The 15,339-nt window shown below is 37.5% G+C and overlaps 1 protein-coding gene across 6 annotated transcripts in view; it reads left to right on the top strand.

Moving 5' to 3' along the window:
- Positions 1 to 15,339, top strand: part of Dgk (diacyl glycerol kinase 1) — a 410,387-nt gene that overhangs the window by 246,243 nt on the left and 148,805 nt on the right. For all 6 annotated transcript variants that reach the window (XM_073990829.1, XM_073990828.1, XM_073990827.1 and 3 more), the window contains exon 6: positions 14,899 to 15,097. In XM_073990829.1, the coding sequence (XP_073846930.1) occupies positions 14,899 to 15,097 (199 nt within the window). The remainder of the gene's footprint in view (positions 1 to 14,898; positions 15,098 to 15,339) is intronic.

The raw sequence follows: 15,339 nt of genomic DNA, 5'->3' as shown, positions 1-15,339 counted from the left end.
GGAGGTCTTCTATTCTATAGAAGCCTCCTGTGGAGGTCTTCTATTCTATAGAAGCCTCCTATAGAGGTCTTCTATTCTATAGAAGCCTCCAATGGAGGTCTTCTACTCCTTAGAATCCTCCTATGAAGGTCTTCTATTCTACAGAAGCCTCCTATGGAGGTCTTCTATTCTATAGAAGCCTCCTATGAAGGTCTTCTATTCAATAGAAGCCTCCTATGGAGGTCTTCTATTCTATAGAAGTCTCCCATTGAGGTCTTCTATTCTATAGAAGCCTCCTATGGAGGTCTTCTATTCTATTGAAGCCTCCTATGGAGTTCTTCTATTTTATAGAAGCCTCCTATGGAGGTCTTCTATTCTATAGAAGCCTGCTAGAGGTCTTCTGTCTTCAGAAAGGGATCTACTGTATGTAGAAGACCTCACCTCAAGAGGTCTACTGTCTATAGAAGACCTCACCTCAGGAGGTCTTCTGCCTATAGACGATCTCAAGATGTTTTCTCTCTATAGAAACCCTCCAGAGTTCTTCTCTTCTGTATATAGACAACATCACCTCAAGAGGTGCTCGGTCTGTAGAAGAAGCCTTACTTCTATACAAGAAATCAAAAAGTCTTCTGTCCATAAAGGATCTCAAAAAATCTTCTGTCTATAGAAGAACTCAAATGGTTTCTGTCTATAAAAGACCTCAAAAGGTCTTCGGTTTATAGAAGACCTCAAAAAGGTTCTGTCTATAGAAGATCTCAAAAGTGCTTCTGTCTACAGAAGACCGCAAAAGGACTTCTTTCTATAGTATACCTCAAACCGTCTTCTGCCTATAGAAGACCTCAAAAGGTCTTATGTCTACAGAAGACCTCAAGAAATTTTGTGTCTTTAGAAGACCAGAAAAGGTCTTTCTTCCAAATTCTTATGAAATCCACGGTTTAGCTAATGAATAGGTCCATATAAAACTTCTTGAAATTCCACGTAAAACTTCTTAAAAATCCACGCCTTATTTGCTGAATGAGGCCATGTAAAACTTCTTAAAAAATCCACGCCTTATTTGCTGAATGAGGCCATGTAAAACTTCTCAAAAAATCAACGCCTTATTTGCTGAATGAGGCCATGTAAAACTTCTTAAAAAATCCACGCCTTATTTGCTGAATGAGGCCATGTAAAACTTCTTAAAAAATCCACGCCTTATTTGCTGAATGAGGCCATGTAAAACTTCTTAAAAAATCCACGCCTTATTTGCTGAATGAGGCCATGTAAAACTTCTTAAAAAATCCACGCCTTATTTGCTGAATGAGGCCATGTAAAACTTCTTAAAAAATCCACGCCTTATTTGCTGAATGAGACCATGTAAAACTTCTTAAAAAATCCACGCATTTTCTCCTAAATGTGGCCATGTAAAACCTCTTAACAAATCCATGCCTTGTCTCCTAAAAGAGTTCATGTAAAACTTCTTAACAAATCCACGCTTTGTCTCCTAAATGAGGCCATGTAAAACCTCTAAAAAATCCACGCCTTATCTGCTGAATGATGCCATGTAAAACTTCTTAGTAAATCCACGATTTATCTGCTGAATGAGGCCATGTAAAACTTCTTAAAAAAATCCACGCCTTATCTGCTGAATGAGGCCATGGAAAACTTCTTAAAATCCACGCCAAGAAAAATGTTTAAAAATCCACGCTTTATCTCCTGAATGAGGCCATGAAAAATTCTTAAAAATCCAAATCTGAATGAGATGACATAAGAAAAGTCAATTTCGTTTCCTTTCAACCAATATTTCCCTGAGTATAATTTATATTACGAATCACGTTGCTCTCTTAACAACAACAACATTAATTACCTTTCATTATTAAAATTTATATTAAAAAAGCCATACCTTCCACCACAAAACGCATTATTTATTAGCAATGATAATTATGGAGATGGCCTAAATGCCATTAGATCCCGCTCATAAATAACAAAAGAAATTCCAGGAACTCACAACTTGGTTAGTGAAATTGACTTGGCTTTAGTTACCTAAACAACATTTTCCCCCAAAGATTTTCCGTGTCCATAATTTAGATGAGGAGATATTTCATTGGTTCTACTATCTTCAGTGCCACCAAGCATTCTTTTTTTAGCTGAGTTACCATAATTATGCGCACTCACAGAACGTCTGATTGGGAGTCCGTATTCCAGTGACAGCAGCAGTGGTGGCTGGCATCAGCAAACATCATTAATAATGTCATAAAATATCCTTAGTAATATTGTTTCATATTTACTATACGTCTGCTCGTGTTAATGAAAGGCAAGAAAGACAAACAACAACAGCAACACAAGTAACTGTTTTTAAAGAATCCAATTTTTCATTTGTCTCCCAGGAGTACGAACAAAAAAAAAACAACATGAGGAGACAATCTAAGAAGACTCAATATCTAAGTACCATGGTAACCATATACCGGAGTAATTTTCCACTTTATATTTTTTCTTCTTGTCCTAGTTCCTTTAAGAGCAGCCATGCCATAATATTTCACTTTCCTTTTTGCCCGGAATACGGTGAACATCATTCGTTCAACCTCCCACCACCCATCACACACGTTTTCCTCGCTGGGATGGTTTTGAGTTCCAACTACAAAAAAATATATATAAATCCTTGAGTTAATATTTAAATACAGCAACAATACGTTATTCCTTTTATTTCTGTTTTTTGCTTCATGTCCTTAGTGCAGACATTCTGCTATTATTGTTGTTGTTCTTCTTCTTTTTGTTCTTGAGCTGTTGTCAGTGTTATAAATTAGCATAACAGCTAATATTTCCTTTTGTTTTTTGTTTGTTTTTTTTTTTAATATTTCATTTCCCTTCGTTACTAAAATTGTGTTAACAACCGGAAATGCAGGTCTCACATTACTCATACACTTGAAACGCATAATTCTTCTTCCGTCATGGCTTCTTTCTTTTTTTGTTGTTCGTGCCCGAACACACAGGCACATATCAAGCTTCTGACACTCATTGAATATATTTGGCGTAGCAAGACAAGGACAGCCATCTGAGTAGCTGCTAGCTTTTAATTGAAATGTTTCGGAAGATTCTTCTATGGCTACATTATTAGCAACGTGGTGGTTTAATTAAAAAAAAATCCGAAGAAGCATTTTTTTCTTGCTTGCTTTTAGTAAAGGGAAGAAGTTAGACATGTGTTATGTAATGAAGTGAAGCTATATTAAATTATCAATGAAGTCATGTCTTCGTGTAGAGCTTGACATTTGTTATATTGTAATGGATTGCGTCTACATGGGAGCTGAGGTAGGTTCACCGTGGTCAACAGAATATACTTTGGTGTAAGTGAGAAGTTTTTTAAGCCACTTTTCCTCAGATAAAAGATCACAACATGCAAGACATACTTACTTACTTAGCTGGCCCATTACAGAACATTTGTTCCATAGGCCGAACTAAGAAAAGTTCTCCATTTCTCTCTATTTGTTGCTTCGCACTCTGGAATACCGCGCCTTTTCATCTCTTCATCCACTTGTTTGCGCCATCTATTCCTTGGCCTGTCAATTCTGCGCGCCAAGCGGTCCGTGTTTATACGCATTTTTAGCGGGTTCATCATCGCTCATTCTTATTATATGTCCTAGCCAACGCAATCGCTGCATCTCGATACGTTTAACTATATTGATGTCGTTGTATAGCAGATATAGCTCGTGGTTCATACGACGTCGATATTCACCGTCAACGCAGATCGGTCCGTAGATCTTTCGAAGAATTTTTCTCTCAAACACACCAAGTACTGCCATGTCTGCTTGCGCAAGTACCCAGGCATCGGAACCATACATCAGCACGGGTAGTAGCAGTGTTTTATAAAGCGTTATTTTTGTTTGACGAGTTGTGGCTTTGTTTTTAAAATGCTTACTTTAGCCAAAGTAGCATCCGTTGGCCAATACAATTCTTCTTCTTATTTCACAACTGATGTTGTTTGTTGTGTTTACGGAGGTGCCGAGGTAGACGAAATCTTTTACTACCTCAAAATTATAGGAACCAACTTCCATAGTTGGTCCGAGCTCAACGGACGCATTGCGCGTCGACACCATTAACTTCTCACCGTTTTCCGCCAAAACCACATTAGCAGATTCTCCTTCGACCTTTATAAAGGCATCAGTTACTTCTTTTACTGATCTCCCATGATGTCTATATCATCAGCATAAGCAAATAATATGTGGCTATTGGTGTAGATTGTGCCACTTCTTTTGACGTTTGCCTCTCGTATAACCTTTTCCAGCAGGATGTTGAAAAGATCACACGAAAGGCTGTCTCCTTGTCTGAAACCACTTTTGGTACTAAACTCTTCGGAAAGGTTCTTTCCTATTTTAACTGAGGACCTCGTGTCAGTTAAAGTCATTTTACAAAGCCGTATGAGCTTTGCGGGGATACCAAATTCGGACATGGCTTGGAATACCTTTGAACGCAGCGGGCTGTCGAATGCTGCTTTACAATCGACAAAAAGGTGGTAGGTGTCGATCTGCATCTCTTGGGTCTTCTCCAGGATTTGCCGCAGGGTAAATATCTGGTCAATGGTGGACCTGCCAGGTCTAAAGCCGCATTGGTATGGTACAATTATCTCGTTGACCATAGGCTTTAGTCGTTCGCACAATATCCCTGGCACGATCTTGTAGGCAATAGAGAGTAGATTTATGCCCCTATAGTTGGAGCATACAGTTTTATCTCCCTTCTTGTGGACTGGGCACAGGATACTCAGGTTTCAATCGTCGGGTACTCGTTCAAACTAGCTGATGAATACACCTTATCAGCGTGTCGCCTCCGGTTTTGAACAGCTCGGCTGATAACCCATCGGCTCCTGCTGCCTTATTATTCTTCAGCCGATTTATTGCGGTCTTTACCTCATCTTGGCTGGGCGGTATACATTCAATACCATCTTCTAGGATTGGGTCTGTGGTATCTTCGTCGTCTTCGCTGCTATTGGATACCAACAGTTTTGAAAAATGTTCTTTCCATATCCTGAGCACACTATATGTGTCAGTTACCAAATTACCTTGGTGGTCTCTACAGGAGAATGTGCCTGTACCAAAGCCATCACTTTGATGTTTCGCTCTTTGGTCGAATTTTCGGACTTAATTCTGGTTCCTGTACATCTCGATTTTTTCACACTCCCGCTTTTCCATCTCTCTCTTTTTCCTGCGGAAAAGACGTTTCTCCTCTCTCCGTTTCTCCTGATATCTCTCTCGTGCGCTACGCGTTGCTACGGATTGTAAAGTAGCCCTATATGTCGCATTTTTCTCTTCGATAGCAGCACTACACTTCTGATCATACCATGGATTCCTTGGTGGAGGTCTCTGGTATCCAAGTATGGATTTTGCGGCTGTTTTCATGGAGTGGGCAATCGGGGTGAGGAGTGCTTTGCTTTCGTGTTGTGTCTGTTCGTACTTTGTTTGCTAGATTATGTCTAACAAATATTGGCCGAGGCTGCTTCTCAGACGGTCCATCCGTTGAGTTCAATTTTCAATGACTCGTTCAAGCCTTTCGACTGGTAACTGGCGAATGGCACGTCTGATGTTTTCCCCCAAGAGCGGAATCGAAGCGGCTTTATCCGCATACTATTTTAACTTTACTTATTCTCACAGGAAAAAGTCTAACGGATATGAGACGATCTTGGTGGTCAATCGACTGGTCCAAAAGGTGCTAACCGAAGTTAGCATAAATCCATTGATTGATGCGATGTGTGGGAAGTGGCGCCGTTTTGTTGAAATCAAATGTCGCCGAGATTACGAGGTTCAATTTAAGACATCAAACAGTCGGTTATTACGTTGCATTAACGATCGCCATTGACGATGAACTCCTAACCGGCATCATTTTGAAGAAATAGACCCACAAACTGTTATTTTTTCTGGATAAAGTGGCAGCTCTTGAATCTCTTTAAGTTGCTCTTCTTCCCAAATGTGGCAAATTTGCTTTTTTTACATACCTAAAAAGCCAGAAATGTGACTCATCACTGAACAAAATTAGACTCGAAACAAACTTCCCACATAACGCAAATGTTCGTAATAAAGTTGAACGATTTGTAAAGCTTTTCCATGATAAAATGTCAAACAGTACTAAACAAAAACAAGTAAGAACGGCGTTAAGTTCGACCGGGCCGAACATGTTATACTCTCCACCACAAGTTGTATTGAAGTAAAATTGAATAATTAGTTTCCTTTCCTGTATGAAGAAGACCTAAAACCAAATTTCAGCAATTTCGACAAAACAATGTGAGGCACCGTTCTATGGGGGCTATTTCAAAACGTCGATCTAACCGAAAATCAAGAAGTACGCTTCTATGGGGATGCAGGAAGACGTGGACCTATACTGATACTACTCTTCTGGAATATATTATAACTCTTGGAAGACGAAATAACGAAATTCAGCCATTTCGGTTGGATATTGACGTCACAATCTTCAGTATCACGAAAATCGGGAGGTACCATTCTATGGGGGCTGTATCGAAACGTGGACCTATACCGACGAACTTTAGTCAGAAATAGGGCAATATGAAAGCGTGGACCTGTACAGACATATTTCTGGCGAACAGTTTTATATCACATTGAAGACTAAATAAAAAAATTCAGCCATTTTGGTGGAATATTGAAGACACAACCTTCAAAATACGAAAAATCGGGGGGTACCTTACCATGGGGGCTATATGAAGGCGTGGACCTATACCTACAAATTTAAAGGGGAAGTTTGAGTACCCCCAACGAAGTCTAAATACCAAATTTCAGCCATTTCGGTAGAATATTGAGGCCACAACGTTAAAAATACCGAAAACCGGGAGGTACCGTTCTATGGGGGCTATATGAAGGCATGGACCGATACCGACAAAGTTCTGGGGGAAAGTTTCATACCACCAACGTAAACTAAGTACCAAATTTCAGCCATTTCGGTGTGATATGAAGCTAAAATCTTCAAAACACCGAAAATCGGGAGGTACCGTTCTATGGGGGCTATATGAAGGTGTGGACCGATACCGACAAAATTCTAGGGGAAAGTTTAATACCTCTAAAGAAGACTACGTACCAAGTTTCAACCATTTTGATAGGATTATGAAGCTAAAACCTTCAAAATACCGAAAATCGGGAGGTACCGTTCTATGGGGGCTATATGAAGTTGTGGACCGATACCGACAAAATTCTGGGGGAAAGTTTTACACCCCTAAAGAAGACTACGTACCAAATTTCAGCCATTTTGGTATGATAATTAAGCTTAAAACCTTAAAAATACCGAAAATCTGAAGGTACCGTTCTATGGGGGCTATATGAAGGTGTGGACCAATACCGACAAAATTCTGGGGGAAAGTTTTATACCCCTAAAGAAGACTACGTACCAAATTTCAGTCATTTTGGTAGGATAGTGAAGCTAGAACCTTAAAAATACCTAACATTGGGAGGTACCGTTCTATGGGGGCTATATCAAAACGTGGACCGATATATCCCATTTTCAATACCAACCATCCTGCAAGTAATAAAAACTTCTGTACAAAATTTTGACTCTCTATCTTTAAAATTGCGAGCTGTATCTTGATTTCAACAGACAGACAGACGGACGGACAGACGGACGGACAGACGGACATGGTCAAAACGACATAGAATTTTATGCTGATCAATAATATATATATACTTTATAGGGTCTCCGACGAATATTTCGATGTGTTAAAAACAGAATGACAAATTTAATTACACCCTCCATATGGTGGAGGGTATACTCGTAATAACGTGGACAAGTTACACGACTCACGCGTGATCTGTCAAAAAAGGCAGTTGAAAAAAGTACCTCTTGTTGGATCAACCGTTATTATGTTCAAACTTAGTTTAAGTTCGAAGATAGGTCACATCGGTCCACCCCTTTCGGTACTTCCCCCACAAAAGTTCAACACTTTTCTCTAAAAATGTCCGCACGATAACTCTCGAAGGCTGTAATGGAGTTGTTCCATAATTTGGACACCGTAAACTTTCTTCCAGACATAGATTCAGTTCCATTATGGACTCCCCGGTCCATTTCTTTGGGTACCTTCCACACACTACCGGAAAAGTTCAGTTTAAAACCTGCTTTCCAATCAAGAAAGTCCATACTTCTTTAGAAAATGGGCCGAGAATTGTAAAAAGCACCATGCGAAGTGGCTGCAGCGCACGATAATCAGTCGGTTCTGTTAAAAAATTGGCATTCGAAATATTTTAGCCAACTTATTTGAAGTTCGAAGAAGGACCATATCGGTACCTCCCCATTTGAAGTAGGAAAATTTTCACTGAAATAGTATGCATGATTATCTTGAACGGAGCAACCAATTTGGTCCAAACTTTAAATCTCCTAATTTTTTGTGCAAATTTGTTAAAGTGTAACTCAGGGTCTGTTCCACGATCCTTTTGAAAATTATACTGAAACTACTCTTTGTGGTCGGGTTTACAGCGTTATTATGTTTTTCGTGGGAAAGTCCATGACTCCTGACGTAGTGGTGCAAAAGCTCTATGTTATACGGTGACCAACTGAAATGATTGGTGCGCGAGATATGTATCGAAAAGAAATGACTCCTAAAGTACGACCCACTACCAAAATGGGCTATGTGTATCAATTTCTTTTGGTACCTCCTCCGCAACTCTTTTAAGCTTTTATCCAAATATATATTTTTGTAGTCAAATTCATACGTCCAAAAAGGGCCACAAAATTTGAAAACCCCCTAATACATAATTATTGAGAAAACGGATTTTAGTTGGGTAGCTGCTATTCGATTCGATGCTGTCAATAGATGAATATTTCAATTCACTCAGGCTGAGGGTATAGTAAAGTCGACTGATACTTTTTTGCTTGTTCTTTCTGTGATATGGACTCTGAAATGTCTCAATATTTAAGACCACTTCTTCCTACACCTCCCACAAAAGAGAGCAGCTAAGTCCTGGTTTTTACTGCCGGTAGTTTTTATGGTCTCTATTACAATGCTGAAGAGTTATTCTCTACACTTTACCTAATAAAGGTTAGAAAGTTCCAGGGATAACTGATGCCAATCGTTTCTTGGAGCTGGCAGAGGAATAATAAGGCTTCATATTTAAAAATACACGCACATTTATTTTTCTCTCTGGATGTTCCTCAAAATATTTTCAAACTTCGTGTATTTTGTCTCGTTAAGAAATTCCTAAACAAAAAAAACGTTGAAAAATTTGACACAATTGTTATCGGCAAGTCTTCCCTACATAAAAAATCCACTTTTATTGTCACCTTAGGTATGTCATAAGGTCCTCTTTAAGATCTCTCATCATATTTATAAAATCCATAACACGCACATGAAATAAAGCCCTCTTTTTCTACACATACGTTAAATTCCCCTCTAATATTTTCCAAAACATACCCCAGTGGCCACTTTTCTCATTGTTGTTGTTGGTTTCACATTGGTATTGAAATATGAAGTTTATGTTTAACAAATTAATGACTTTGGCTTTTTTATACCTGCTAGGCGTTACATTTGTTATTGTTCCCTCTCCTCTCAGTATACAACCGGCCATTATGATCTAACCAACCAACCATTAAATGACAGATAAAACGAGAACAGGATGTAATATTTTTGTTGCCGAGTTTTTTTACCTTATGTCCTTTCGTTATTTTCCCTAGAATGTCAGTAAAGAAAAGAAGAAAAAAAAAAAACATAAACGAAGCAATATTTCTTTCAACATCCGCCACCACTCAGTAAAATAAATGAAAATTTATTATTCGCATCCTGACATATTCATGGGGTAACACTAACAGCAGCGCAAAAGGAAGCTATGGAACTTGGGTAGCCACCAAACAAATGATGGAAACACGTAGCCATTTAGTAAGGCAAAAAATGAAGAGGTAGGAGGAATATTGAATATTTTTTGGAGTTGTCTGTTTGACCATTAACAAATAATGTTGTAAATATTTCCATTCAAAATCAATTAGGGAAGTTGAAATTTTTCAGAACAGTAAATGCCATAAATTTAAAGGATAAAATTTAAAAACACATGAATTATTGCTGAAAATGTTTTAATTTTTTTAAGATGAAAATGTGTGAATTTTTAAAAGACTTTTATGAGGACCCAAAGACGATCATAAAGACGACCAAAATAGATGTGGATTTTTTTTAAGATTTTTAGGTGGACCCAACGACCAAAATAAATGTGGATTTTTAAAAGATTTTTAGGTGGACCCAATGACCAACATAAACGTGGATTTTTTAAAGACTTTTGGGAAGGCTCGATACCAAAATAAACGTGGATGTTTAAAAGACTTTTGGGAGGACTCCTTGAACAAAATAAACGTGGATGTTTAAAAGACTTTTGGGAGGACTCGATAACCAATATAAACCTGGATTTTTTAAAGACTTTTGAACTCGGTGACCGAAATAAACGTGGATTTTTAAAGACTTTCGGCAAGACTAGATGACCAAAATAAACATGGATTTTTTTAAGACTTTTGACAGCCCTCAATGACCACAATAAACGTGGATTTATTAAAGACTTTAGCGAGGGCTCGATGACCAAAATAAACGTGGATTTTTAAAAGACTTTTGGGAGGACTAGATGACCAAAATATAGGTTATTTTTTTAAAGACTTTTGGGAGACTTCGAATACCAAATTAAACGTGGATATTTAAATGAATTTTAGGTGCACCCAATCACCAAAATAAACGTGGATTTTGAAATGAATTTTAGGTGCACCCAATCACCAAAATAAACGTGGATTTTGAAATGAATTTTAGGTCAGCATAACCAAAATAAACCTGGATTTTCAAATAACCAAAACTAACCTGAATTTTTAAATGAATTTTAGGTCATCAATACAAAATAAACCTGGATTTTCAAATAACACTGTGCAACAAAATTCATTTTTTTAAATGATGGGAAAAACCGAGCACATTATGATATGAGTCACGTGTATCGGCGTTTTTAAAGTTTACATCGGAAGGTAACCAAAGTAGGCGGGACATGTTCCGCCCATTTCTTTTTTTTCGAAGTATTCGAGTAAAATCCTTGCATTTTAGGTATATATAGTGTCTTTGGCAACTTTAAAGAGGAGGATGTGGGGAATATTTTCGTTAAAAATGTTAACCCTCATGCTGTTCATCAGAGGGGTCTATTGGCCCTTTTTTTCGAAAATCTTTAAAAAACTCCTCTAAAATGTGATTATATCAAATCTAAATGTTCTACAAAAATGTTCGTCTTATCTTATCGCCAGGAAACTCTAAAAAATAACAAGTAAAAAGTCGTTAAGTTTGGCCGGGCCGAACTTTTTATACCCTCCACCATAAAATAGTCTTAATTAAAATGAAATAATTAGGGTCCTTTCACAATTTTAGTTGGAACAACTTTTCGACAATGGATAGATTCCTATTGCCTCCCACTATTGCTTAAATTACACTGTGAACACAAATGTTGAGGCAGAAATAATTCCTTTTGGAGATGAAAGCCCTTGGAAAGATGCGCCGTGAGTCGAACTTCCGCGTTATGGCGTAATGAAATTTTTGCAAGAGACCCTGTAAGCCATCATGAATTAGAATTATATCTTTGTTTGTTGTTTTTGTAGAGCACTTAAGCAACAGAGAACAAAGATATAACGCTAATTCCTGATGGCCCACAGGGTCTCTAACAAAAATTTCATCACGCCATAACGCGGAAGTTCGACTCACGGCGGATTTGTCCTTCGGGGTTCATAATATACTCACCAAGGCCTTTCTTCTACAAAAGGAATTTTCCGTGCCCCAGGCCTTTCACCTCCATTTTGTTGCAAAGTCTTATCCAATCTTATCTAAAAAAATGTGTTCAGCTAGCTGAATGTTACCACCTACGGGGCTATATCAAAGAGTCAACCTATCTTTAAATTTTTTGGTGGAAAAATTTTATAGCTGCAGGAAACTTCAAGAGTCAAATTGAAGGTAGTTTCATCAAAACAATGTAGACCCTCAAAAATGGACCCATGTTGACGAATTTTAGTGAAGAAATTTCGGGACCACTGAAAATTCCCGAAAATCGGGAACAGTTATACAGTTATATGGGTACAGTTATAAGGGGGGATATACCAAAACATGGACCTATATTGACGATTATTTTTGAATAGACAAAATTGTAGCTAAAATTCTCAAAATACTGATCATTACAGCTAGTTCGGTTAAAAATTGCAGCTAAAATTCTCAAAATACCGAAAATCGGGAGATACCGTTATATGGGGGCTATATCAAAACATGGACCTATGTTGACGATGTTTGGTGGAGATGTTTCATGACCACTGTGAACTTCAAATGGAAATGTACAGCTAGTTCGGTTAAAAATTGTAGCTGAAATTCTCAAAATACCGAAAATCGGGAGGTACCGATATATGGGGGCTATACCAAAACATGGACCTATGTTGACGATGTTTGGTGGTGATGTTTCATGACAACTGTGAACTTCAAATGGAAATGTACAGCTAGTTCGGTTAAAAATTGTAGCTGAAATTCTCAAAATACCGAAAATCGGGAGGTACCGATATATGGGGGCTATACCAAAACATGGACCTATGTTGAAGATTTTTCGTGGAGATGTTCCATGACCACTGAGAACCTCAAATGGCAAATTACAGCTAGTTCGGTTAAAAATTGTAACTAAAATGCTCAAAATACCGAAAATCGGGAGGTACCGATATATGGGGACTATACCAAAACATGGACCTATGTTGACGATGTTTCGTGGAGATGTTTCATGACTACTGAGAACCTCAAATGTCAGATTGCAGATAGTTCGGTTAAAAATTGTAGCCGAAATTCTCAAAATACCGAAAATCGGGAGGTACCGATATATGGGGGCTATAGCAAAACATGGACCTATGTTGAAGATTTTTCGTGGAGATGTTTCATGACTACTGAGAAACTCAAATGTCAGATTGCAGATAGTTCGGTTAAAAATTGTGGCTAAAATTCTCAAAATACCGAAAGTCGGGAGATACCGTTATATGGGGACTATACCAAAACATGGACCTATGCCCATATTCTTTGGGATATAAGTTTGTCGATCACTAGGAACCCTAAGTGCCAAATTATAGCTAATTCGGTCTGCAAATGTGGCGAAGAACGTCAAAATACCTCAAATCCGGAGGTACCGTTATACGGGGGCTATACCAAAGAGTGGACCGATATAGCCCATCTTCGAACTTGACCTTCCTATGGAAATAATACCCTCGGGTGCAAAATTGCATCACTCTATCTCAATTAATGCGGACGATAGAGTGATTATAACAGACGGACCGACGGACATGGCTAGATCGTCTTAGAATTTTAGCCTGATCAAAAATAGTTCGATGTGTTACAAACGGAATGACAAACTTAATATACCCTCCATACTATGGTGGAGGGTATAAAAATATGAGACACGTGTATCGGCGTTTTTAAAGTTATAGTCGAGTTAAGATATCTTGGAATCCTTGCATTTTAGGTATATAGTGTCTTTGACAACTTTACTTAGCAGGGTGTGGGAAATATTTTTGTTATTGTACTATAGGTCTCAGAATACACCAAATCTGTATCTCTTGTCTAATCGCCAAGAATCTCTAAAAATGAAAAACACGTTTTAGGGTTGAAGTCGGACTTCATCTGAGTTTATTCAAAATTGTCCCACAAAACATAATTTTAGAGAGATGATGCCAGAGACAAAAATATTCTTCGTCAAATTTCACTATGGGTCAACAAAGAAATGAAATGTCTATTTACATTTTAAAGCATGAAAATATCAGTATCAATTTTGCTGAAAAAACATGAAAATATTTCCAATTTTTTTGATGAAATTTTTGTTCAACTCAGATGAAGTCCGACTTTAACCCTAAAACGTGTTTTTCATGTTTAGAGATTCCTGGCGATTAGGCAAGAGTTACAGATTTGGTGTATTCTGAGACCTATAGTAAAATTTTATGGCGAACAATTTTGTAGAATATTTGTATTTGATACGATCACATTTTTAAGGATTTTTTGAAAGATTTTCGAAAAAAGGACAAAAATACCCCTTTGATGAACCGCATGAGGGTTAAAATTTTTAACAAAAATATTTCGCACACCCTCCTAAGTAAAGTTGCCAAAGACACTATATATCTAAAATGCAAGGATTCCAAAATATCTTAACTCGAATATTTAGAAAAGATTAAAAATGGGCGGAACTTGCCCCGCCTATTTTGCTTACTTTTTGACGTAAACATTACAAACGCCGATACACGTGTCTCATATTTTTAGCTCTACTTTCATAATCTAATCGATTTTCCTTGTCATTTTTTTGGTTGTTGCACAGGGTAACCAAAATAAACTTGAATTATTAAATGAACTTTAGGTGAATACAAATATCAAAATAAACGTGGTTTTTTAAAAGACTTTTAGGTGGACCCAATGACCAAAAAAGTGGACTTTTAAAAGACTTTCAAACGGACCTAATGAGTAAAATATTGACGTCTATTGTGGTATTTTTTGTTTTAAAGTACAAAGGCCATATTTTTACACCTTAAATTTGTTGCAAAAATGAAGCAAAAACTTTTCCTCGCATCAAGGTTTAGTATCAAATGTTTAATCTTAATTAGACACACATGTGGAGCAGACAACTTTAGTAGAAAATAACAATTCAATCTCACTTTTATTTCTTCGAAATGAAATTTATTTTGAAAAAAAAAATAACACAGAATTTGAGATGTTTTTTGCAATAATCGAATTCGGTGTCATTTTATGCCAACATTTTTCTTTCTTTTAATTAACAACCTTACAACAACATTTGATACCAATTTTGTTGTCTACAACCTTGTACAAATGTCTACTATTTCATCTATAATAACAACAAAAAAACAAACATTTGTTTTATTTTCTTGTTTTCCTATTTTGTTCTTTCATATTCGTCAAAAACAACCAACCACTTCGTGTCATCCATACATCTATCACAGGACATTGATTACGATGGATTTCGGCGCTTTCTCGATGCCTTTCTCGATTGTGAAACCCCCACAGAATTGGCCCAGCATTTGTTTGTGTCATTCCTTAAGGCCAATGTTAACAACATCCATTTGCAGGGCAAGACACTCAATCAGATGGCAGCCATCAGCAGTACAGCGGCCTGTGCTCCCGTTACGGCTCACACAAAAGGTAATCAAACACAAAACAAAAAATAGTTCATATGTAATAACAAATATCCCTTAGCAAGGGATAAGCAAAGAAATTCCAATGGGACACAACACTTGAAAACGAAAGGGCAAAGGCCAAATTTCCAATTTCAAGTGGAATGACTCACACAAATCATATTACATTTCGCCCCAACATCAATTTAACAAACAATTTTAGTTAGTTGCCTCCACTAATCCTAACACTTTTTCGTTGTTTGTTCCTCC

The sequence above is a fragment of the Musca autumnalis genome, unplaced genomic scaffold (assembly GCF_047663935.1).
Source record: "Musca autumnalis isolate F117 unplaced genomic scaffold, ASM4766393v1 scaffold_5, whole genome shotgun sequence".
Taxonomy (NCBI): domain Eukaryota; kingdom Metazoa; phylum Arthropoda; class Insecta; order Diptera; family Muscidae; genus Musca; species Musca autumnalis.
This window is presented reverse-complemented; position numbering and strand designations above follow the sequence as displayed.